This window comes from Balaenoptera physalus, assembly GCF_965194825.1.
Source record: "Balaenoptera physalus genome assembly, chromosome: 20".
Lineage (NCBI taxonomy): Eukaryota > Metazoa > Chordata > Mammalia > Artiodactyla > Balaenopteridae > Balaenoptera > Balaenoptera physalus.
The window spans coordinates 25,714,047-25,739,076 of record NC_138901.1 but is presented as its reverse complement, the minus strand read 5'-3'; the positions used below and the strand labels follow the sequence as shown (position 1 = coordinate 25,739,076).

At 49.7% G+C, this 25,030-nt stretch overlaps 1 protein-coding gene and 1 long non-coding RNA gene across 2 annotated transcripts in view; both read right to left on the bottom strand.

Annotated features, from left to right (window-relative positions):
- TTLL6 (tubulin tyrosine ligase like 6) overlaps positions 1–15,915 on the bottom strand; it is a 35,416-nt gene extending 19,501 nt beyond the window's left edge. The window contains exons 1-12 of the mRNA XM_082441801.1: positions 15,694–15,915; positions 14,782–14,819; positions 13,667–13,785; positions 13,399–13,529; positions 11,739–11,895; positions 10,822–10,965; positions 10,132–10,217; positions 5,812–6,037; positions 4,304–4,479; positions 2,795–2,983; positions 1,940–2,117; positions 673–954 (exon numbers count right to left, since the gene is read on the bottom strand). Coding sequence (XP_082297927.1) covers positions 673–954; positions 1,940–2,117; positions 2,795–2,983; positions 4,304–4,479; positions 5,812–6,037; positions 10,132–10,217; positions 10,822–10,965; positions 11,739–11,895; positions 13,399–13,529; positions 13,667–13,785; positions 14,782–14,819; positions 15,694–15,872 — 1,905 coding nt within the window. The 5' untranslated portion in view covers positions 15,873–15,915. The remainder of the gene's footprint in view (positions 1–672; positions 955–1,939; positions 2,118–2,794; positions 2,984–4,303; positions 4,480–5,811; positions 6,038–10,131; positions 10,218–10,821; positions 10,966–11,738; positions 11,896–13,398; positions 13,530–13,666; positions 13,786–14,781; positions 14,820–15,693) is intronic.
- LOC309650459 overlaps positions 1–25,030 on the bottom strand; it is a 369,298-nt gene that overhangs the window by 78,329 nt on the left and 265,939 nt on the right. The gene's annotated exons all lie outside the window — the stretch shown is intronic.

The following is a 25,030-nucleotide window of genomic DNA, read 5'->3' as shown; positions in this document are numbered from 1 at the left end:
CAGAACGTGACCTTATTTGGAAATAGGATCTTTGCAGATCTCAAGTTAAAATAAGCTCATATTGGATTAGGGTGAGCCCTAAATCCAATGACTGGTGTCCTTATAAAGCCATGTGAAGAAACACAGAGGAGAAGCACTGGAAGAAGTCCATGTGATGACAGGGGCAGAGATTGGAGTTATGCTGCCACAAGCCAAGGAATGCCAAGGATTGCCAGCAACCACTAGAATCTAGCAAGAAGCAAGGAAGGATCCTCCCTAGAGAGCCCTCACATGGAGCATGGCCCTGCCAACACCTTGTTTTCAGATCTCTAGCCTCCAGAACTGTGAGAGGATAGATTCGTGTTTCAAGCCACCGAGTTTATGGTAATTTGTTACAGCAGCCCTACAGAAACTAACACAACAGGTGGTAACCTGCCCAAAAGAGGGGATGCATAAGACGGCCTTTCTAAAAGCCCTAAAGGTATAGGTCTAGACTCCTAACAGTATGCCATTCCACAACTTGGGCTTCACAAGTGGGGAAATCGAGGCCCAGAGAGGGTAAGTGGCTTACTCAAAGGGCCCCATAGTAAGTCAGGTGCAGAGAAGGGACCAGAAAGCCAGACTCCTACCTCACCCCCCCACTCCACCCCCCCACAAGTTCGGCCCTCAGGGAAGGCAGACTGCTCTACTTACCACAGTGCTGGTGACTGTGTTCACTGCAGAGGTGGACTTGGCTTCCCTGATTCTGGAGATGGGTTTACTGAGCTCTGGCCTGGAGTAGCTGAGAAGGCTTGAATTCCTCAAGTCAGTAATAGAGCTGTAAGGCCTCACAGATGTAGGCTTATGGGGAGCAGGGCCAGCCTCCTCCCTGGGGGCCTCCTGCTCGAGGCTGCTGTCTGTCTCATTTTTCTTTGTGTCTCTGATGCTCGACAGCAAGTCGGGTGTGCAGGACACTAATGTCAATGGCTGGAGGTACTGGGAAGGAGGAAACCAAACATACAGCCCATGGGAACCCAGCTCTGTCCACTTCCGGATCATCTGCACCCAAGGGTAGGTGCAAAGGAGATGAGGAGGAGAGGAAAGCAATCAGAATCAAAGTCTCTCTAATCGGGGGCTCTTAACCTGGGGTTCAAGGACCCCTAAAGGGCTCATGGATGGTTTCACGGGGCCTTTGAGCCACTTAAAACTGCAGTTTTAAAATTGTATCTTTGTATATGTTATGGCAAGAGATTCCATAGCTTTTATCAGATTCTCGAAGGGTCTATGACCCTAACAAAGTTATTTTTTTTTTAAATAAAAAATAAAAATAAAAACCTGCTCTAAACCTGTCCCTTCAGGTAAGTCTTTGAGAAGGAGATAGACTGAAAAGTCAACTGCATCTTTCCAGTGAGCCAGAAGAGAGAGCTAGGCAGAGAAGGGGGGGATCCAGAGATTCAGATGATAGGACAACTGGATAGCTGGCCCCAGCCTAGAGGCTGGTCCACGCTTTGAGCAGAGAGCAGGCTGGAAGCACCAGCTGTGTTCAGTCACCCCGTGTAGTGTTCTGAGGTCCTGCCTCCCAGGAGCTCTGCCCTGGGGCCTCCTCTCTCAGCTGTGCCCCTGGCCTGCTGGAGGGGAGCATTCCAACCCAGACTAGAGTTGGGGACCATGGCCACAGGTAGTCTTAGAGCCTACTCCCTACGTGGGGATGGTGGTCAGCCTCCCAGCTGCTTTTACTCCAACTGAAGGAAGAAGGGCAGACCAGCGAGAGTCCTCTCTGCCTGGATGGAAGGGATCCTCTGGAGGCCTCCGGGCTCCTTGTGACTTCCGGGCTCCCCTCCCGGGGCCCAGCCCTCCATGCGGCCCCATTCCTTCAGTGTGCCTGAGCTCTCAGGAGTGGTCTCCTCAGCACCCCCCCCCGGACTGGCCCCAGCCAGGGAAGGGTGCTGGGCATGCGCGCTCCCCTCCCGTCCAGGTTTACTTGTTTGGAGGCCGGGTTGGTGGCGGTCTTGCACTTCTGCCTTTGTTTCTGTCGCCAGCTCTGCATGCTCTTGCCTCTCGCTCGCTCGCCTGCTGATTCCCCCTGCATTTCTACCCTCTTATCTTTCGTTTGCAAGGAAATTTTCTCCTGTTTCAGTCTCAGCTCCTGGATCAGCTGCCTGCCCAGTGAGGAACAGTCATGTAGGTTAGGGATGGGCTGGGAATGTGGACACTCTCCTTGAGGGCAATGGGACGCCCTGCCCTGCCCACCTCATAGGGTGGAGTGGCGGGCTGCACCCCACTCACCGCACCCCACCTCTCTCCTCACTTCCCAGTAGGCCAGATCCCACAACTGGCAGGTGCTGGGAAGAAGGTCTGCGTAGGAGGCTAAAGTTAGGGGCTCCTACGTTGGACCCCTTCACATGCTGGGCCTCTCTGGCCAATGATGTGACGGAAATAACTCAGTCACATGACTCAGGAGACAGGGGTTCCAGAGCCTCTTCTGTGGTTATCTGCTGTACGATCCTTTTTCTGCTCCATGAAATGAGGTGGAGGGCGGGGAATGGACCAGATGGGATGAGCCCCTTCCGGCCCTTAGATTTGACACCTGCATGAATCCAGGAGGCAGCCCTGAGGGGCTGGGCATTCTGGAGTGGGGTGGGGGTGCCTGTCTCATGGGTGAGTTTCTAGAAACAGCCTCATATCCACTTAACAACATCCCACACCAAAGAATCTTACGATTCCTGGTCCTTGCGAGACCAAAGCAACTTCAAGGCTGCTCCAAGGTTACCCCGCAGGTCAAGCAAACCCCTCTTCCCCCAACACCCTGCTCCCCTAGGCCCAGGAGCCTTCCTACCGGGCATACACCTCCCGAGCCCTGGAGGCAACTGTATTCTGGAAGAGGGAGTTGTTGTCCTGGAAAAACTTCTCATACTTCTCTGAATTCACACTGGGATAAATCAGGCGGAAGCCTCCACAGTTTTCCTTTTCATACTTCTCAGTTTTCTCTAGAAGCATGGCCTGAAAGCCCTTGACTTCCTCCTTCCTGTTGGGAAGCAGAACACAGGGCTGCAGTTGGGGTTTCCTGGGACCAAGCTTGGAGAGGACATGGCCTTTCCAAGGACATGGATGTCATCTAGGGCCAGACGGAGGCCTCGCACGCCAACAGTGGTCAGTCAGCATTTCCTAAATAAATGAACACATGAACATTTCCCTGAAAGGAGATTCTAGCCCTCCCGGGACAGCAAGTGTCATAATGCACTGAGAGCTGGTTGGAATGGTCTTCCTGACAGCTCACCAAATTCTCTCCCATTACAAGTAGAGCCTATTTCCCTCTTGGCTTTGTTCTGACGAGGCAGACTGTCGCCATCTTCCCAATCACAGCCCCTGCTACCCTACTCTGGCGAACTGGCAGCTTGTGTTTTGCTAAATTTGAGGGCTTCATGGATGAGCTTGATGAGCTTTTATGAGCTGTGATGATCTCATTCTTCCTCACAGCCCCCCGGGGAGGTGGAGGTCAGGGAGTGAGGAACGATAAGCCCCTTTTACAGCAGGGAAACCAGGAGCCCCTGAGCCACCCAGGGCCAAGTCATGACGAGGAGACTGATCCAGAGGAGGGCCCTGGCCGCCCCTTAGCTGACGCTGCCTCCTTCTCCAGGAGTTTAATGGAAGGCAGCCTGGAATGCCAGGCAGCCCACCCACCAGGCTCTGTGTCCAGACCTGCCACTTACCAGCGAGGTGACCTGTACAAGGCAGTTCCCCTTCCAGAGTCTTGGTCTTCTTAGCTCCAAAAACAGGACCATACAACACCCCACGCTACCACCTACGCATCCCCCCTCCAGGGAAGACAGTGCACATGAACACGCTCTGAGAAACACAGTGCCATCCAAACAGAGATGCCATGCCCCGGATCCAGAAGCTCAGTCCCGAAGAATCAGGCTGGCTCCGCTCATGAGGAGGACAGCGGGCCACCGTGGGATCTAAAAAGCAACAAAGCCATCTCCTTGACCAGGCTCCGGGTCTTCCTTCTCGCTCTACAGAGGAAGGCCTCTGTTAAAAGGCAAATGTTACCCAGCAGGGAGCAGGGCGACACAGGCTCCCGCCAACACAGTGGCAAGGGGAGGATGGACAAATCTTCCTTTTTGTATAGATAAATGGTTTTACTTTTGAATTGGTAATCCCTGGATGTTCATATGATATTAATAAACTCATATCCATCACATGTATTTATGTCTATAATTTAATCTCCTATTTTTAGGAACAAAGGAATAGCCACAGTAAAACTGTTCAAACTGCCACATCCTGCCAATATATATTAATTTTCCAAATAGGATTATCATTTGTTAGAATTGACCCATTACTGTACCTGGTCTCCCGAGAACGACACTGCTGCAGGAACCGCGCCCGTTGTCTCTCCTCCTCCAAGACTTTCTTTTTGTCACAGCTTCTCAGGTTGATCAGGACCAAAGTGTCATACAGCAGACTGTCCTTTACCTCTTTATCCAACCAGGAGTCAGTGGAGAAGCTCGGAGAGTGGTTGACCTGTGAGGGCAAGACAGCAGCTGGGGAGGCTGGGCAGGGTGCAAGCAGGGCGTGAGGCGAAACGGCCCCTCCAGGGAACCACCCGAGCCCACCTGGGTCGGGGCCCTGGCTACCAAGATGAGTGGAAAGGAGAGGGAGAGAGGGTCTAGACTGGAGCCACAGTGAAGAAAGGAGGAAGCAGAACCCCCTCCAGTTTAACTAGCTTTCATTTTAGTCCTGTCTTCCTGAGAAGCACGGCAGGGGGCGGGGGGGCTGCCTTTGGTTTCCCCTCCACCGGGTGTGCGTGTGCCCCGTCCCGTGCACTGTGCATCCCAGAGAGCAGATGGAAGGGGACAGTCCAAAGGGCCAGGCTGGGAGGTGGGGAGGGGAAAGGAGTGATGCATTCGGGATCCTGACCGGGGTTGACGGGGAGACTGGTGGGAGGACGGAGAGGACTCATTTCTGCCCACAGAAGAGTCTATGTTGTTCAGAGGCACTGTGTGACATTTGAAGGTTTCCAGCAGTTTCTGAAGGCCTGCTCCTGGTGGCTTATTCTGCTCTTCGGGTGAGAGCTCCGAATGGCCATATTCTCCTTCCCATCCACACTTGGGAATAAGGGCTGGGAATGGAGGAAAGGTAAGGCCCCAGGAATCTGATCTGTAAATCTGGGTCTTGCGCTCTGAGGGCTGACTCTGTGTCACTGGCAGCTGTCACCATCACCTCTGACTTGAATCGCAGCCCCACTCCCACCCCCACTCCCGGCGTGCACCCTGAATGGCCACGGGAGAGGGCTGCTTGCACAGGTCCAATCGGGAAGAGAAGAGGCCACCCAGGAGCTTCTCTTCCTCCTCTTCCCACCACCCCATGGGTCTGGGGGAGGCAAGAAACTCACTGAGTGGCTCCCCACCCATTCCCGTGCCCACAGACACCAGGCCGCTCTCCGTTGGTGCTTGGAACTGAGTGGTCCAGGCCCCTGAGAACCAAGCCTGGCGGCTCCTGTCTGATCTTCAACATCCTCCACCCAGCTTTGGCGAAGAACCACCCCTTTCTGGGAGATGACTCTGTTATGAAAGGTAGAGCTGTCTTTAGAATCACTCTGGGCCTGAGATCAGAGCTTCTAAGTCTGGGTGGACCTCAAGGAGGCACAGGGAATTCTATAATTCCCGGCCGTCTACCTCCCTCTGGTGGCCACTTTTCAGCAAAGGGCGAAGCCCCAGGCAGCAAGCGCCTCGGGGGACAGTGGCTTGGGAAGTGGATTACAACCTCCTGGCTGAGCAGGAGGGCGGAAGGATGGGTCCAGCTGGCTGACCCTGGTAACAGGCGCCAGTTTCACCCCTCGCCCCAAGCCCGCACCTCCAGCAGCCAGGGCTTGAGTTTGTGATCCAGCAAAATGTCGAAGCCCAGGATTTCAAAGCAGGCGCTGTTGAGTGTGTGATTGGGGAAGCAGGTGTGGTAGTTATGCTTGATGATGGGGTGAGCCGAGATGAGCGTCTTGATGATGATGTCCTCGATATCTCTCCAGATCTGCCCCACGTTGTAGCCGTGGCTCTCCATGTACACGTTGAAGGTGGAGAGCTTCCTGGAAGGGAACCACGGGCCATGAGGCAGGACAGCCCACCTCTGGTCATCTAAGGCCATGGCACACTGGAAACCAGAAACGTCTGGAGAACATAAGACCCCAAAGCCAGTGGGGAGGGACACCCAGGAGCCAGGGTGATACCAGGGCTGTGTCGGCTCAGGAGGACCTTGCAGGAGCCACAGGGCCATACTCCTCAAGCCTCCACAGTCCTGGAGTGGGCAAAGGTATACTGACATGTAAGCCCTGGCCTGGGCACTTTCACTGTAACATAGAAAGCACCTGTGGGCTGGGGCAGGGATTCGGTATCCCAGGTGGAAAGGCGGAATGGATGAATAAAAAATTTTTTAAAAAAACACCCTACATCATGGTTTTGCTTTGGTGGCAATGGTTTCTCAGCCTGTGGTGTTCATTAGAAGCACTTAAGGAGCCTTTAAAGGCCACCGATACCTGGGTTCCACCTCAGCTATCTGAGGGGATATTCTGGGGACACTAAAGACACAGAAATTTTGTTAATTTTTTTCATTGTTAACCCCCTAAAGGGCTGACCAGAGGGAAAAGGAAACCCCAGGGCATCTCCACAGATAGGGTTACCAACTGTCCCAGGGCAAACCAGACAGTCTGATTTTAGAGCTGAAAGTCCCACATCCCAGGAAACCCCTCAGTCACAGGCAAACCTAGATGGCTGGTCACCCTATCACAGAAATCAGAGGATATCTACCCCATGCGGAGAGGTTTGTGAGGAAACATCTGAGGAAATGCTCCAGTCAGCTCCGAGCTGGGCAGTACAGAGACAGGGCGAATCTGACAGGTCCAAAAGGCAATGGCAGGGACAGACACTCACCCCCTCACATGCACACATGTGTGCACAGAGAGCCAAAGTGGGAAGTGGAAATATTGGAGGAGGAAATACAGGCGATGCAGGGGAATGAAGAACAAAGAGAAGAATGAGAAGACAGGAAACACGGCTCACCCAGGCCATCCAAAGAGCTAGATGGACTCCCGTCAATGGAGCCAATGCACATTTGCTAAGGGCCTGCTGGGTGTGCAAAACTCATGCAATGAGGGGATCCCAAGAAACCAGCACCTCTCTTGTGGGAAGCCTAAGGACCACTTGAGGAGTCAGCACACACAAGACAACCAAAGATGCATTTATATCACGACAGATAAACAGAGGCCACTCAATACAGAGGCACACATTTTCTACCTGCCATTGTGAAGGATGGAGTGTTGCACGTACATGAATTTTCCAGATCGCTTGAAACCAACCCTTTCAAGTGCAAAAAAAAAACCAAAACTGTTTAATTTGCCTAACTGGGAAATAAATTTTCCCAAAGTAGATTACACACTCCTCTACCTTCTTATAACAGATGTTATGAATCATAACATAACCTCTTCTTGATGACTCAGGCACATCACAATGAATACACATAATTGTGCAATTTCATAACGTCCAGTGGCTAGTCCATTCAATTTAACACACCAGCTATGTGCCAGGCACCCTGAAAGATGAAGAGGACCCGGTCTCTGCCCCAGAGGCCTGCCAGGTTTCCAGTTTTTCTTCTTCTTCATTGCTCCTACTGAGTCTGCAGCCTGGCGGGGATTTACTGCCGGTACAGCTGGCCTCAGGCTAGGGAGGGGGGAATTTGGGGTAGGGGAGGGACTCGTAGGGGAAGCAGATTGTCTCAAAAGGTGGGGAAGAGGAAGATGAGGAAAGGCGAAAGCAAACAGGAGGGAGAAAAGGAAAGGACTTTGCCCCGCAACATGGGAGGCACCTAGAAGGCCAGGGCACCATTCTAACCATCAAGGAACTTAAGTACCATTGGAGACACAAGGAAAACATGTGCCCCAAGCACAGAGAAGTTATGGGCTACAGCTGCTGCTGACCGTGAGGGTGGTGGGAGTCCAGAGATAGAGAGGTTACTGGGGGTGGTTAGACGCGGATTCCATAGGCTTGTCCTTAGAGATGGAAGCCAGTCCTCTCATCTGACAGGTGAGGAATCAGAGGCCCACAGAGAAGACGGGTTTCACCCACACTGCAGGGGTTATATGGCTGAACCAGCACCTAGAACCAGGTCAGAGAAGGCAACATGGAAGCTTAGTTTGACCAAAGGGCCTTCAAGGATGTTCTCCCATGTTTTCAGTTGGAGCTGAGCAAAGGCAGAGAGGTGGGAATGAGCAAGGCCTGTGTATCAAAAATGAGCAAAAGAGTATCCTGGGAGAACACCGTGGAGAGGATGGCACTGGCAGTACTGCTAGTGGTTAAGGGCACAGACTCCAGAGTTAATTCCAGCTCTGCCACTTCCCAGCTGTGCGAACTTGGGCAAGTTTCTTAACCTTTTTACACCTGTTCCCCAATATGCAAAATCGGGGTGATAATAATCACGCCAACTTTATAGTGTTGTTGTGAGGATTAAATAGGTTGAGGAATGTAAATTTCTTAGAGCAGTGCCTGGCAGACAGGAAGCGCTCAACAAATAAAATGGCAACTATTAATGTAGTAATAATAATAGTGGGAAATGGGGTCTGGTCAAAGCATACAGCAAGCAGAGGAGTTTGAACTGGATTGCTCTAGGCACCTGGGAGCCACACTAGTTACCTGAGAGCAGAAGTAATGAGTATATGGAATGTGTAATAATAACAGCACCCACTTGCATAGGGGGTATTGTTTTTGAGGCCTATTCATACACATCATCTCAATAGGTCCTTACGGCATATTTGTGAGGCTGGCCAGCCGGGATTCACATTTATTGCGTCATTTTATTTATTTATTTATTTTTGGGCTGCGCCGTGCGGCTTGCGGGATCTTAGTTCCCCGACCAGGGATCAAACCCGGGCCCCCTGCAGTGGAAGTGCAGAGTTCTAACCATTGGACTGCCTGGGAATTCCTCATTGCGTCATTTTAGAGAGGAGAAATCGGAGGTACAGAAAGGTTAAGCAGAGGTGGTTGGAGCTAAGAAGAGTGAGGAGGCCACGCAGCTGTCGAGGATGAGGCTGAAGCTAAGTCTGGTGGGAAGGAAGGGACGGAGGGACCTTTGAAGGAGGAAACTTCAGAATTCAATGATGTGCTGGAAAAGGAAACATCTAAGATGACACCAAACTCTCCAGTCCTGCGGGTTAGAAGTGAGAGAGGGGGAAGCTTGGACTGCTGAGGGCCCTTTGATGACATGCCTTTAGACGAAGGCGAGATCACAGTAACTACGAGCAATATCCGTGCTCTGTCACAGGTCACTTGAGTCTCAGAGTGACCCTACGAGGTGGGCAGGGCAGGGCGTCTCATTGCCCTATCCTACAGACCAAGAAATGGAAGCTCAGAGAGGTGAAGGGACTTGCTCCAGCTGACTCAGCTGGCGAGGGTCAGAGCGGGGCTGGAAGCCGGGCCTCACCGAGCCCCGATGTTCAACATGCAACCGTGCAGGAGGCCAGAGGGTGCCCACAGACCAGGTGGGCGAAGAGGAAGTGGGGGAGCCGTGGGCAAAGTCGGGTGGCCAGCGCCCTCCGACAAGGGGGAGATCGCCTCCTGCCAGCCCAACACGTCCCCTTCCAGCAGGCTTAACCTAGTGATTTTCCATTTGCTTTTTGGAACTCTGCTACCAAGGGAGTCATGACATTTCCTGTGCTTCTCTGATGCTCTGAAGCCAAACAGACTGCCTGTTTATCAGTCCTTTAAGTCTGATGCAAGAGAAAGAGCAGGGGCATCGTGACATATCACTTGAGAACCTCTGTTGGAGCAACACCCCAGGAACCACAGGCCTGGCAGGTCCTTCTCTGGTGTCAGACCAGCAGTCGAGAAATATCTGTTGGTCTAGAAATGTCAGAAGGGCCAACTGTAATAAGAGTATGTTTTGGTGTGTGTGTGTGTACCCTGCTAAGGAAACAGTTCATGTTTATCTCTCCTCCTCCCAACCTCCTAGGGTTTATGATGTGGCCTTCTTTTAATGATTAACAGCCAGAGGGCAGAGACTAAGGAGTCTCTTCTGACACCATGTGACCCAAGATGGAAACACTGATGGCGACTGACAGGGTTTGGATAGAATCTCAGAGAGCAGCTCGGAGCCCAGTAGGGAAAGAAAAGAGAAGGGAAGCCGCTTCCTTACCTCTTGCTGCCAGAGTGAGCATCTCGAAGGAAATTGGAACTGTGCTTATTAATGGAATAATTAGTCAGGTGCATGCAGATATCGTCCTGGGGAAACAGACACAAGTCTGTGGGGTCAGGAGGAAGGGCAGCCTTCCACTTCTTCTCTGTGCCCTTCCATGGCCCCTGGGGCTTAAAGAGATGGAAGAGAAAGGGGGCGTCTTAGGGCTTACTTACACTGGCAAAACAGAGGAAGTAAGAAGGGGTATCCTACAGCCTGGAGCATAAGAAACTCCCACTCCTCCTGAGGTTGGGTGGCGCCCTACTGAGGGGGGACTGCAGGAGCCCTGAGGGCCTGGGGATGTTGGGGGAGGGCTGGGGGCTTGCCCACATCCTTCTTTCCTTGAGCACCACGGAATTGTGGCTTTGCAGTCAGGCCACGAGTCCCCACCTCACCTCTTCCTAGTTCTGTGACCTTGGACAAGTCCCTTATAACTGGATTTTAATTTCCTTATCTGTAAACTGGAGATGATAATCCCTATCTCTGAGGGCTCTTGGGAGGGTTAAACGAAAGAAGAGATACAGCCTGGCACATAGTAAACCACAGTTCAGCAAGTGACAGCCACGTCCACCATGCCTTGAGAAGGTAGGTGTAACTAGGATTTTTTACCAGCTAAGAGAGGAGGGGGATGCAGCGTGTCCCCGAACTCACCAGGTTGTCTGGGCAGGGGTGGGAGTAGGAGGTGGTGGCAAAGCGCGCCAGTCCTTCGTTGTACACAAAAATCCTGAGAGGGTCACAGGATGTCATGAGCACGTAAATCCGCAGGTCAAACTTGAACCCGTCAATGATAAAGGGCTGGGAGGAGAGAACAGAAGCCACACGGCGTCAGAGGAGGAACCCAGACTTGAAGCCCATTAGCACCCTGTCTTGTTTTCGTGGCTTCAGCTCCAGTGTTACCTGCGTTACAGAGGCCAGGCTGGGCTAGGGTTGGGGAGGGGGACAAGGGGATTTAGGCCATGTGACCTTGTGGAAGTCACTAACCACACCAGGCCTCAGTTTCCTCATCTGTCAAATGGCATGAGTAACCACCTCCAAGAGCTTTCCTGGCAACAAGACAAAATAACATGAAAAAGTCCTGTGATGAAGGACATGTTGTCACCACTCAGGGCTTGCTACTGTCGCACTTCTGCCAGAGTTCTCCCTGCAGTTGCAGTATTGACTGCGATGCCAGCTAGGTCTCCTATGCACCTTCTAGAAGGCTCCCTCCCTGTAAAGGGCTATACCTCCAGTCATGGACAGCTGGTTACCATGATCTCTCCAGGGCTACTCCCCTCTCCCAAAGGAGGTGGGGCCTCCACAGACCCAAGGGGCTCTCCCAGCTGCCGTCTGTTAGAGGCAAGGGGCCAGCCTGGCAGCGCCAGACCAATCGACAAGAGTGCAAGGGCAAGGGCGCTCTGGCCCAGGCACATGTCACGTCTCTGGTCAAAAGGCTTGGTCCCACCAAGTCCAAGGCAGGACTTGGCTCCACCCCCACCCCACCCTCCCTTCCCTCTTTTCACAACCGGTCCAGTGGAGCTACAGCCTGAGGTTGCCATGGTGATACATAAATAATCACGATGAGGAAGTACCTTTGAGATATAGAGTTGACAGATCATATCCTCCCCTGGTTTGATTTCTTTCACTCTCCGGGTGATGAATATACCTCTCCCCTGGCAGCCCGAATCTGGCTTACAGATGTACGTCTTATTTTTTCTTGACCTGCTGTAGTTCTGCAAATCTCCCCAGCTACCAGAGCAGGAAGAGAATGAGATACACCTTTAGCAGGGGGATCAGTGAAAATGAAGGCTAGCTCTTTATTTAAAAAAAAGAAAAAAGTGACAAAAGCCCTGGAGTTGACAGACAGATGCCCAGAGATCTGGTTACAGGAGAGACAGTCGAGCACACACAGCAGAGAGAGGATGGGCTCTGGAGGGAATTCAGACCTGGATTTAAACCCCGGCAACAGCACTCACCAGCGGTGTAGCCCTTTACCAGGACTTGACCTCTCTAAGCCTCAATTCCGTCATCTACACAATGAGGACAATGACAGCTATCTCACACATGACATGATGCAGGCAAGGGGCTGGTCCATGCCGCACACCCGACAAAGGTAACCGTGATCCAAGCAGTTCGGCTTTCTGAGTTTGCAGATAAGAGGTGTGAAGCTCTGAATCTGACTCAGGCCCTGACAAATGATGTGACCTTGGATCCATCAGTCTCTTCCCCTGCTCTGGGCTTCAGCTTTTCCTCTGTAACACCTCCACTCCAGCTAGAGTGTGAGAGGGCAAATACTATCTTGAACGTAGTTTGAAGAAAGTATATTCAGAAGAAGGAAACCAACTTAAAGGATCATAAATCTCCGTCTTGCTATACTTCTTGTTTTGCATTTTAACTCAAAGGAGCATTGTTACCACCGGAGAAGTCACATGACTGCAATGTCCCTTAGTGGCCATGAAATCTGGAGGCGCCTGTCAACCCGATGGCAAACACATTTTCTTTGAAGTTGCTGCTGAGCTCTGCAAATTGTTCTAGACAAGCTAGGAAAGGCTGGGAACCCTGGGGCTCTTGGTTTGGGAAAGCACCGGGTGGGGGGGGGCGGAGATGGGAGAGTGAGATTCCTGGGGGGCCTTTGTGAGTAAATATAATTCTGATGGCAATGCTTCTCTACTCCCCCACCTCATCCCAAACACCAGACTGTACCCAGGTCATGCTCACGTCATCTCACATTCCTCCTGCTTCTCGTGGTGTGGTCCAGAGTATTTTATGTACCAGGAATGGATGTCCATTTTCCAGATGGATATAGTGAGACCAGAGACGGGAAAAGGCTGACTGCCATCCACGGCACTGCCATGGGTCAGAGGTCAGGCGTCCCTCCCTGCTCCTAACCTGGGTGCTAACCATTACCTCACTCCCTTCAGAAATGCTCGAGGGCCTTAAAAATTCAGAAACTGCACAGTGAAAAGGCTGGAACAAGTTCAAAATCAACAGCTTTCAAGGTCAGAACAAATTCTCATCCCAACTGCAGGCACAGGCTCCAAGGCACCCAGCCCCTAAATGTCATCTAATTTTATAGGCAGAGCCTTGTGTTTTCTCAACCTTGGACACACCCTTTATTCCTTCTCTTCCTGAAGAGGAGAGAGAGATGGGAAACCCTATGCGAAGGGAAAGTAGCAACCAGGGAATCGGGGGCAAGAGGAAAATGTAAACTGGGGGTGGGGAGTGGAGAAAGGGGCGCAGGTGGGCACTCACTCAGCAGGAAGACACCAGGTCCTAGGGAAAAAGTGGAAATCTTTTGGGAATATCTTTAACATGCGGCTCATGTTCCTGGCCAGCAAGTCCTTGCGGCAGATTTCAGTCATCCCTGGGAAGTGATTGATTTTCTGCAAAGGAAGCCGGAAGTCGTGAACAAGGGGGCCCATGGGAGTACCCATGAGCTCCCCTTGGGGACAGTCATAAGACTGGGGCACCACGGGGTAGATGCCACGCTTACACAGAGGACCAGCTCTGACCCAGATACCTGGTAACTTTTGATTTCCATCACCCGCTCCAGTGACACCGAGTAGTCAGTCCAGTAGAGAGTCCAGTCGTCGTTTTCCCCTCCCTCTCGAAGGCCATACTGTTGGGCAGCCCTACGCACTGTCATGGCAGGTGGAGAAAGAAAGGCCCGTCAGCCAGGAAGTGGGGGAGGAGCACGTGGTGGGGAGGTTATGTTTCTAGGTGCTCCCAGACCGTACACTGAAGCCAGACAACTGGGCTCCTTGGGACTGGAAGCCATCTTGCCCCATCTGGACACACCGTTGCCGAGAAAGGAACACGGAGAGTGGAAATCTCCTGGAGAACACAGCTTGTGCCCAGTGATCTCCACAGAAGGTTTTCTGGGTTGAATGTTTCACCCACCCTTGCCAGGAAGTAGGCCTCTGGCTTTCCTCCAAGCACTAGCACTGAATGTTCAGGGGATATAAACTAATCCTTAATGTCGGCCAGAGCCAAGCTTAATTAGCAAGGTAAATTGACAGAAAAAACTATGCAGTGTATTTCAAAACCATATACATGCTATCACGCCCTTCTTCCCCGGTCCCTATTAATCTTAATAACTGGGAGCTGACTCCAACACAAACTCAAATGCCTTCAAGAGCCTGGAAAGGAAGAAGTGCCTGCAGTGACCAGGAGAGTCAGGACCAAACTAAAGTACCCAAATTCGAAATGAAAATAGCGGACTTCCCTGGTGGTGCAGTGGTTAAGAATCTGCCTGCCAATGCAGGGGACACGGGTTCAATCCCTGGTCCGAGAAGATCCCACATGCCGCGGAGCAACTAAGCCCGTGCGCCACAACGACTGACCCTGCGCTCTAGAGCCCATGAGCGTAGAGCCCCTGCTCCATAACAAGAGAAGCCACCGCAGTGAGAAGCCCGCGCACTGCAACAAAGAGTAGCCCCCGCTCGCCGCAACTAGAGAAAGCCCAGGCAGCAACAAAGACCCAACGCAGCCAAAAATTAAATAATAAAAATAAAATAAATAATTTTTTTTAAAAATCACACTTCTAAAAAAAAAGAATATATGAGTGAGCCTTCCCAACTCTTTGGGGGAATCCAGTGGGTCCCCATGGTGGGTGCCTTGAATGCAGATGCTCACCACTCTCATATCGGCAGCTGGATAGATTGATCACCAATCATCTGGAAAAGAGAAAGGGGAAAGCACCAAGACAGAGACAGGCACACGTGCCAGAACAAGTGACTGCACGTAGAAACATCGTGTCCCACGTGGAGCTGCCTGATACCTAAGTGGCCACACTAAGCCCGGTTTGACCATCCCTGTTACTGAGGACACAAATCCCGAGGGTTGCAGAGTGACAGAAAACATGGGTTCAGAGTACTGTTACTCTGCCCACGAGCTAGAAATCCTGTATTGTGATTATAGCTCATTTTGCTTGAAGCTTCATATTAACATCATCGCTTCCTCAATCCTTTTACTCCAGTGGCCCATCGGGAACAGGAAGTGAACATCTTTTTGGCCAAAATACTTCATGGTCTCCCTCCTCTTGCCCCCCCCATTAAGGGAAGCTGTGAGTTAGAAAGCAGACAAGCTTTCAGACATCAATCAGTCTGAGGAGTAATTCATTCCCCTCCAGAATGGAGCAAGGTATGACAAAATATTAAATATGAACTAGAATGCGGAAGCTGCAGTCAGATCCTAAGAAGTCAGCGTGATTCTGTTACATTTAAAGTGTACTAAATCCCCAGGACAATAAGTACTTTCTTAAAACAAGGAAATCAATCGTCTCTCCCCACACAATTTTTTAAAGGGATTCTAAACACAAATAGAATGAAGATTAGGACAGGAGTGGTTTTATATTACACACCATTATTTGATTCTATAAAACAGATTATCAAAAGTGGGTTCTTTTTATATGAACCAAAAGTGGTGTGATTTTTACTCCGCACAGTTTCTCCTTTACCCACTCCTTAGCAGCCGAGGCCCGCCCCCCTCCAGGTCCCTCCTGCTCTTACCAACATGGATTCCCATTCCTCATCTTTCAGTCCTAACCTCTTTTTCTTCCTCTTCTTCTTGCCTTGCTGCTGGGCATTCTGAAGCCCATTTTGAGTCCCAGTGTTCTCTCTCACAAAAGCCAGGGTGACGATTTCTTTTGAATCTTCTATGGTACTGTCCTCTCTCTCTTCTGAGTCTGTCCCTTCCTCTCCTTCCAAAAGCAGGCACTGGAGCATCTCCCCTGCCTGGAGGAAGCTCTGGGGAAACACTGGTCCTCCCCTGGAGAGAGGGCAAATGGAGTGGCAGTTACTCGGATCCACCTGCAGGGGGACCCCCTCCCTTGCTCTTGTGGGCGGTGGACCAGCGCTCAGAGACCAGACAACAGGTGGCAGTTTATAAAATGCCACCCCACCTCCACAGTTGGTGCTCCAGCAGGGAGCTGATTCCACCTTTTGCCATGACTATGACCTTGGGGACTCATTCAGCCAACACTGGCCTTGGTTTTTCCCTCCTGGGGTTTTCAGAAGTAAGCTGAGATGCTATGCATGGCACCACACATAAACAATCTTATTATTAAAGTGAGGGAGTGTCTGGAGACAGCCTCAGAACCAAGCCCTAAGCCTCCCTAGCTGAGGGAGTTAGTCCCCGTGGGTGCAGATGAGGTGCTCTGTTAACTATTTGGGCTCCACACCAAACCTCCCTCCCACAATCCACTGGCCTGAGAGTGAACACAACTGGCGCTCATGAGTGCAGGACTGACTCGTAGCTGGCTGAACAAGATTCAAGCCCGGGGCCAGATGCAGCCCTTCGGAGACCTCAACCACAGAAGAGGCTACAGTGTCTCCCTCACCATCCAATTCAAAATAAAAGCAAGACCAAATTGTAAAATACCTACAAGGAAGTCCGGCAAAGGTCCCATTCCACCCCCACCCCTGCCGCCCCCATGATGACTTCTGTGATGTTTGCTTGAAATTTCAAATATCAAATTTTTTGACATGGTTTTTAATGCCCCTGCTTCACTAATCCTTAGGAATGTGCTTAGTCTGCCTTTGGGTACCCAGAACTGCCCAGGCCCAATTAAGTGATTCATATCCTCTTCACATCTGAGGCTTCTATGACCATAAAGCCAAATTTCTGGTGCTTTCCCCTCCTCTCCTCACCTCCCCAAAGCCCGCCAACCACCTCACTATTTCAGTCCCTCTCTCCTCTTGCTACTTACCCTGTTCTTTCCTCACAAACTCTTCGGCTTTTAAAAAAGATATTAATAATATCTTTATTATAATTTATTCTAATGTATTATCATTGAAATACTGTAACATTAAAGGAAGCTCAAAAAAGGGCAGTGTGGGAAATCACCCATAGCTAACATAGCAACTTTGGCCCTTTTGTGTATTCTTTTTTATTCTAAATTTCTAAGCATAATTATTCTTATATAATTGTAACCATAATAGATAAACAATTTTGTATCTGCTTTTTGCCCACTTACTATCATAACATAACCATCCTTTTGGTTGTGGCAAAGTTTACATAGTTTTAATTTTTAATGGTTGCGTAATAATATCCCATTGAAGGAATGTGTCTGAATTTAACCAACCATTGCCCTATTATTGGCAATGTAAGTTGCTTTCAACCTTGCTATTATATAAATAGCTCTAAAATGCACACTTTCATGTACAGAAGAGCTTGTATTTCTTTAGCATTATATTCTTAAGATATTTATCCAGAACTAGAATTACTAAGTTAATGAATATGAAAATTATGTAGCCTCTGATATTTTTATTTATTTATTTATATCACCATGTTATTTCCCAGAGGGATTCCAACAATTTCGACTACCACCAGCACGTGCAATTATAGCAGGCTCACCAGAGTCACACGACCTCTTGGGAATCACCTCCCCTCTGTACCCAACCATGCTAATTCCAGACAACTTTTATACCTTACAGCCAGGTTTTTTTTAACATTAATACACCCTGCCACCTCTCTCTGCTTCTTTCTCAAACCAAAATGGGGGAGGGGGCTCTAACTCAGAGGCTACCTATGAATAATTTCATAATAAGCCCTTACATGGGCATCATTCTTTAGGCTTTCCAAAGAATTGTCACATATACCATCTCACTGAGTGCTTGTAGCCCCTTCTCAGAGGGAGAGCAGAGTTATTAAATGGCCAGGGATTGCCACTTGTTTCTCTCTCTTGCTGAAGAGGGCTGTCCCTTAACACCCAAGCCCTCTGTGGTGACACCGGAACAGGGGGAGAAAAGGTTGTGCTCAGCACAATTAACGATGAAACCTGGGCCTTGTGAGTCAGTTTTTCTTAGTGAACAGGCACATTCTTGGCAAAGTTCAAGAGGACTACAGTACATGAAATCTTGACCTTGGGCTGCTCCCTTTCTGCCAGGTAAACGGCCAGCTCCCCTCCGGTGGCCTCCACAACAGCTCCTGTTTACCAAGCCCTCGAGGAGGAGTGGCTCCGTTTACCTAAAGGTTAATGTTAGCTTGAGGAGAGAAAACTGACCGTGAATTCGGCCTCTGGAGTTGTGAGTTGTCTTTGCCCTTTTTCGAATCCTTGCCCAAGTGGTAAAAACAAGTCGTGGCTGCTTATATTTGTCTGCCTCAAAGAGAAGAACAAAGAAACAGTCAAATTCTGTTTACTCTCCCACGAGAGGGCCTCAGGCACATAAGCAAGGAAGGGATGGAGCCCATGTATTGATACTTCTGCAGGAGCTGGTTCATTATGGCAGTCTTGCCCACCTTCCCCTGTAAACTAGGCTAGCTATGATACGAGAGCCTCTTGGAAGGCACCCAAGACAGGTGCAAGACGGCAGACAACAGTCAGTGCCACGTGTAACTATTTTTGCTTTCTCTTTGGGGGCTTTCTCTTCTCCCAGCCCTCTCCTTCCTGTTTCATCCCCAAGGCTAAATCCTTCTGGCTTCTCTCCAACCCCTGAAAGAGAACGGCTCACTCAAAAGTTGCCTACGAGGGCTTGCATCCTGAATCTAGCCTACAGAAATGTTTACTGGGCCACGGTGGTGGTGGTGGTAGTTGTTATAGCTGTAAAATAGAAGTAGCTGCCAATAACTAGGAAATGTAGATTTCTCATAAAAACAGCTGCCAATAACTAGGAAATGTAGATTTCTCATAAAACAGCTGCCAATAACTAGGAAATGTAGATTTCTCATAAAAACAGCTGCCAATAACTAGGAAATGTATATTTCTCATAAAAATCTAGATCTCCATTCCTTTTTGGAAAAGCAGGTCCCCATTCCTTCACGCCAGCAATCAACTAGAGCCGAGCAATGGCTCCCTCTTTAGCCATTTTCCAGCCTGTCCCATTCCCTATCTTTCCCTATTGTCTCCCTGATTCAGGAGCCAAGTGACAGCTGCCCCTGTGCTATTATCTCCCATATAGTAGCATTAAGAGAGAGGGAACATTTTCATATGTCTCAGATCACTTCTCTCTCATTTAGGCTACACGCCTGACCCCAGACATCTGAATTTACCCATCCTCCACCTGCGCATCTCTACTTCTCTTTCCCAGTCCCAGCAACTACTCCCTGCTAACCTGGGGGGTTCCTCTCCTGCCTTAAAATTTGTTCAAAAGCAGTCTTGCAGCCTTGAGGAATCAAAAGAGGTGGGGCCACAGATTCAAAGGACAAGGCTAAGGAGAATACAAAAGAGGGAAGGGGCCTGCTGCTGGCATCCTGAGATACTATATCTATATCCCAGTTTAAGGGCCTCTGCAGTCAGGGATGTGGCTTTAAATCACTTGCTAAGAGGCAGCTGTAGTGAAGTGGCTAAGAACTCAAGATTCTGGAATCTATCTGCCTGAACTTAAATCCCTGCTCTGCCACTTCCTAGTTGTGTGACCTCAGGCAGTTTACTTATCATAACAGCACTCTGCCTGAGTTTCCTCATCTGTAAAATGGCCTGCCCCAGCCATGGGAATTAAATGAGGTAATTCATTTGAGTTAATACAATGTGCTTAGAACAGTGCCTGGCACATAGTAGGTGCTCACTAATTGCTACCTATCATTCTCAGCTGTGTGGCCCTGGACTGTGAACTCCCTGATGGAAGAGGCTATGTCTAAATTCTCAGCTCCTACCACAGTGTCTGGCACATAGCAGAGGTTTCTATGCTTCTTGAATGAATGGGCTGGAAGGATGAATAAATGCATGAACTAGTTTCACCTGACTAAGGTTCTTTGTCCCCATTTATATAATAGAAATGTTGCTGTGAGCATTAAAAAAAAAAAATTAAAAAACACTTTTTAAAGCATCGACCTTGCATCCTTTCATATAGCAGGCACTTAAAACACTTAGTTTATTCACTTATAATAGTAAATGCAATTTACAACCTACTTACCAAGTAACAGGTATTAACTATACTAAAGCACTTTATATACATACTGTCATCTCATCCTCATAATATCATATCACAGATACTCTCTTCCCTCTATTACAGATGAGAAGGCTGAAACATGGAGAGGTTAAGAGGCAGAGCTGGGATTAGAAGCCATGTCTGTCTGACCCCACCACCTGTCTCTCCTCTATACTCCACGCACTGCCTTTTCCTCTCTGTTGATCACCTATAGATGATTGTGACCATAAAGAGAAGCAACTGACTTCTTAGCTCCCAGAAGCAGTCTTGGTGACTTTAGTCCCTTAAGAATCAGCTGGTCCCACATTGTTTTCCTTAGAGCCCAGTGCTTCTAAATTCCCACTTCCAACAAGGTGCCTAGGTCTCCTCAGGTTTGACATAATCTGGGACCAGCCCTATTGTTTCTACTTCGTATTTATTTTCACTCTGTTTCTTTCCCTTCTTTTCACCAGTGTCCATGCTGTACCAGGGCTCTTATTTGGAGTGTAATTAGAACATTTTCTAGTGGAAGTCCTGAATATTATGGCTGGGAGGGACCTTGGAGAGTGTCTAGTTCAATCTGTTTGCTTTTTAGAGGTTTTGAAATCTCCCCTCCCAGCTATTGGAGGGGACATGCACAAAGCCGGAGAGAAGTCTGCAGAGCCAGGATCAAAGCCCCAGCTTCCTGCCCTTCTACATAGCTTTCCATTATGCCAGGTAGGTGGGCAGGCAATGTGGACCAAGGGATTTGGGGAGTTAAAAAAAGAACACTATGTTGTACAAATATATGTAGCAAACATAGAAAATACCATCTTCAATTTTTCTTCACGACACAAGACACATTCAATTCACCTTCCCAAGTAGGAGAGTTAAGACAGTGAAAAAACTCTGATTTTCCTTCCATTTTGGTACGGGATTTGATCTTGGGATCTTCCAAGTCATAGGCTGCCAACCAAAGCCGGGTTAGGCAGCATGAAAATGACCTTCATTGGCCACCAGGGGGAGGGGATGAGCACTGGGATGGCTCCATGCAAACAAACACTTTGCAGGTTACTTGGAGGGACTCATTTCCACTTCTGAAGGACTATTCACGTTGACTACTCTTCTTGGCTCTAAAGGTATTGCAGAAGGGTGGGAAATGTTTAGTGCTTTCCTTTGCAAGGCTGAATGAATATGGGTGTCCTGTAAATGGGAGGAAAGAATCATTTGGTAGTTGTGTTTCAAGTTTTAGCCAAGTTTTTTTACCCTGACCTTCACAGCCTAGACTTTTCTTTCAGTCTGTAGGAATTCATACGGCACTGAAGAGTTTTCCTACTGTGTCTGCCTGTGACTTTCTTCTCTTCTCCCAAATAATAGGCTTTCCTGCACTCCCCTCCCCTTTTCATCTTTTGGTCCTCATTCCCCTCCTAGAAGCATCCTCTGAAGGCTTTCAGTGGCTAGCCCTTGTAAAAGGTCGAAGTAGATAGGGAAAAAAAAAAGATGTGGAGGTAGGACCTCTGGATCTTGCTTTCAGCTTTGCCTCTTTGACATAGTATGTCATAAGAAGCCAGTACTTATCTCCTCCCTCATTCCCTGTCTTCTCCATCATTACAGAATCACCAGGAAGATAAAAGCTTCATATCCAGAAAAGTGCGTTGAGCTTTGAAGCAGGCAGGATAAAATAAGATGCCTTCTATGGTCTTTGGCTTTTCATTCTAGCCACCCTTTGAATTTCAGCACAGGGCCTGAAGGGACCCTTAGCAAAACATGGACTAACAAGGGAGGGGAGGAGGCACTCAAGTACTCAAGGGCTTTGCCAGCAAGTGCTGAGAATGACTGGCCACATTCCCTGGGAACAATAAGAATCTTGCTGACTCAGATGCCACCTTTTATTCTGCTAGAAACTGAGGAATTCTGCAAGACTGGAAAATGCAATTTTCAGGGCAGGCTCATGCCCAGCTTTTTTCTCCACAAAACGCAGTGCATAACTAACAAAGGCCGATGGTTCTGGATCTAAATCCCACCTCTATCACTTACTAGAAGGGCGACTGTGGGTGATTAACTGAGTTTCTTTGTACCTCAGTTCCCTCATAAGTAAAGTGAAGATAATAATATTCATCTCATGGGGTTGCTTTAAAGATTAAATGAGTTAATACTTCTAAAGTTCTTAAAGTAGTGTTTGGTTCAAAATAAGGGCTATATTGTAAAATGAAAATATAATGGTGGCATTGGTGTATACAATAAATAACTTATTTAAGTGCCTGGCACATACCAGTGCTTAGTAAACTGTTAGCTCCCTTCCCGCGTCACCCCAAATGGAAGTTACATTTTTCCCTAGGGTTCATATCCCAAAGAACTTTTCTCAAGCCTAGAAGAGTTTTCCTTCAGGAGGGTGAGAAATAACATCTGGAAATGAAAAAGAGGCTGGAAAGGGGGTAGGTTATTTGCAGAGGGCTGTGCTGCCAAGAAAAACAGCAGTGTCTTTCTGTAAGGATTCTCCAGACAAAGGAAGAAAGGTTATCAAGAGAAGGATCCAAAGATGGGGAAGGAGGAGGTGGAGAGAGTTGTGCGATTCCCAGGGATCTCTTGTATCTAAGGGACAGTTCCTTGGGGGCACCGGGTTTGGGAAATCGAGGGAGGTCAGGAAGTGAGGGTGCACACAAAGGGCGACCCGGGTTCGGGAGAAAAGCTAGGACAGGAGGGGAGTAAGGAGCTGGGAAAAGAAGGGTCGGTGTAAGAAAGGTCCTGGCATGGGGGGTCTTGAGGATGAGAAAAGGGTGTGAGAATATTTTAGCAGTGAACTCAGTATGGGGCGTGGAAGAGGGTGAGCGATACCTAGACCTGCTGAGAAGTGGTGGGCTATGGAGCCGAGAGGAAGCGGGTGCGGTGCGGGTGGCTTTTGCCACCTGGTAGAACGCCACCAGGGAGGGCAGAGGGGGTAGCCCTGGGGAACTGGGCACCGTGGGGGACAAGGGGGACATGTAGAACCTGGTTTTCAATGGGGAGGCACTAGGAAGCCGCAGCCTGGGGACAGCACCGAGCTTTGGGGCGCTCTTACCCGCGATTTTTACTCTCCCGTCTCGCCCCCGCTCTGCCGCCCGTACCGCTCGCAACCACACTGGTGGGTCCCCTGCTCGAAGGATTAAGGAGACACGCTCCCATTGGCTGCCAGACAACCCGTAACCCCAACCCGCGCCCCTCCTAACTTGGGGTCCGCCCAGCCCTCCTATTTGCATATAAGGCTTTCCAGGCCTTCGACTGGCCCCTCCGGTAGGCTGACATGCCCCCCTCCTCCCGCTCCCCAATTAACCGCTCAGAGAAGGAAGCGCCCGAGGTCGTCCCGGGAGACGCCAAGGACGCGGGGACGCCGGGCCGCGCTCCCGGCGCGCGAAGCTCGACTACCGCTCATCCTACGCAGGTCCCCGCCCTCCCCGGCCTGCCCCGCCCCCGCGTCCGCGTCCGCGTCCGCGTCTGTCTGGGCCCGCGCCGTCGGGGCGTCGTGCGCAGGCGCGGCTGGAACGTCCGGGTTGACGCAGATCAGCAAGTCTAGCTCCGGAGCTCCGGCGGCGCGGGTGGCGCCGAGTTAGGGGCCCCTTGCCCTTCGGGCCTCTGCGGAGGATAAAAAGCCAAAACCGGGAGCAGGAGGCGCCGTGCGGAGGGCACTGGATTGAGACCTAAGTCAAGATGTCAGGTTGCTTGTGTAACCTCAGGCAGCTGACGTGACCTGAGGCCTCGCTTCTTTAGCAGTAAAATGGGTATCACAAACCTGTGGTGAACAGCTCAGGCTTATTGAATCATGACTTCTCCTCAGAGTGTGGGGGGGTCTTGGCCCTTCCACTGAACTGGCCAATAAGAGAGGGCCGCCGAGGGCTCAGGGGTCTTGGCTTCTCGAAGCAACACCTTGCCTGTCCTCAGGTGGAGAATCAGAATAGTGCCTGGATTCAAATAATTGTGGTTTCCTAACATTTCCACCTGTCTAAACTCAGAGTCCTGCCTGCAAAGGATTGGCAGCCAGTAGGGCTGTTTCTGCCTGGGTTGATTCAGGATTGGTGAAAGATTGAACAAAGGATAGATTTTAAGGTCTTGAACCATAGTGATTTGGAGAAACTCCCTTAAGGATTGAGCCGAGGAGTCTTGTTGCCTGTGTCCATCCCTCTTCATTCTTTTTTTTTTTTTTTTAAGTTAATTTTTTTTTTAAGCAGATATTCATTTTTAATCAATCAATTATTTATTTATTTATTTTTGGCTGTGTTGGGTCTTCGTTTCTGTGCGAGGGCTTTCTCCAGTTGCGGCAAGCAGGGGCCACTCTTCATCGCGGTGCGCGGGCCTCTCACTATCGTGGCCTCTCTTGTTGCGGAGCACAGGCTCCAGACGCGCAGGCTCAGTAGTTGTGGCTCACGGGCCTAGTCGCTCCGCGGCATGTGGGATCTTCCCAGACCAGGGCTTGAACCCATGTCCCCTGCATTGGCAGGCAGATTCTCAACCACTGCGCCACCAGGGAAGCCCCCTCTTCATTCTTGAAATTTTTCCAGATGCTTAACTTTATGCCACTGAAATGTAACTGCTCCTGTAAAAAAAGATCATTTAGTCCCAAGGAGTAAGATTTATGTAAGATTTGATCATTACTCTCTACTGAGGGTAGAGCTCTTTTCCAGCAGTTGAGGGGAGACATGTAAAAAGGAGAAACAAGGCCATCTCAGAAAACCTGTAGTCGAAACAACTAAGGAAAGAGGCAAAATCCACATCTCTGATGTGAAGCATGTTGGAGTTAGTCCAGGAGTGTTTCTTAGAGCATGTAAGCTTTTAGCAGATTCATTGGGAACATTCTGGTCAGTGACTATGCCCAGGACTTCATGCTACGCTGTGATAGGATATTGGAGAAACAGCAGGTGAAGGGACTAAAAAAACCCTTCAGGATGGTTTTTACTTTAAGGTGGAAACATTTGAGCTACAGCAGATGCAGAAAGAAATCTTATCTGAACTTCGCTTATCTGAAAAATGCAGAGGTTTACAAGAGCCAGCAGTTACAACCCAGCAACACCCCCACCCCTCCAGGG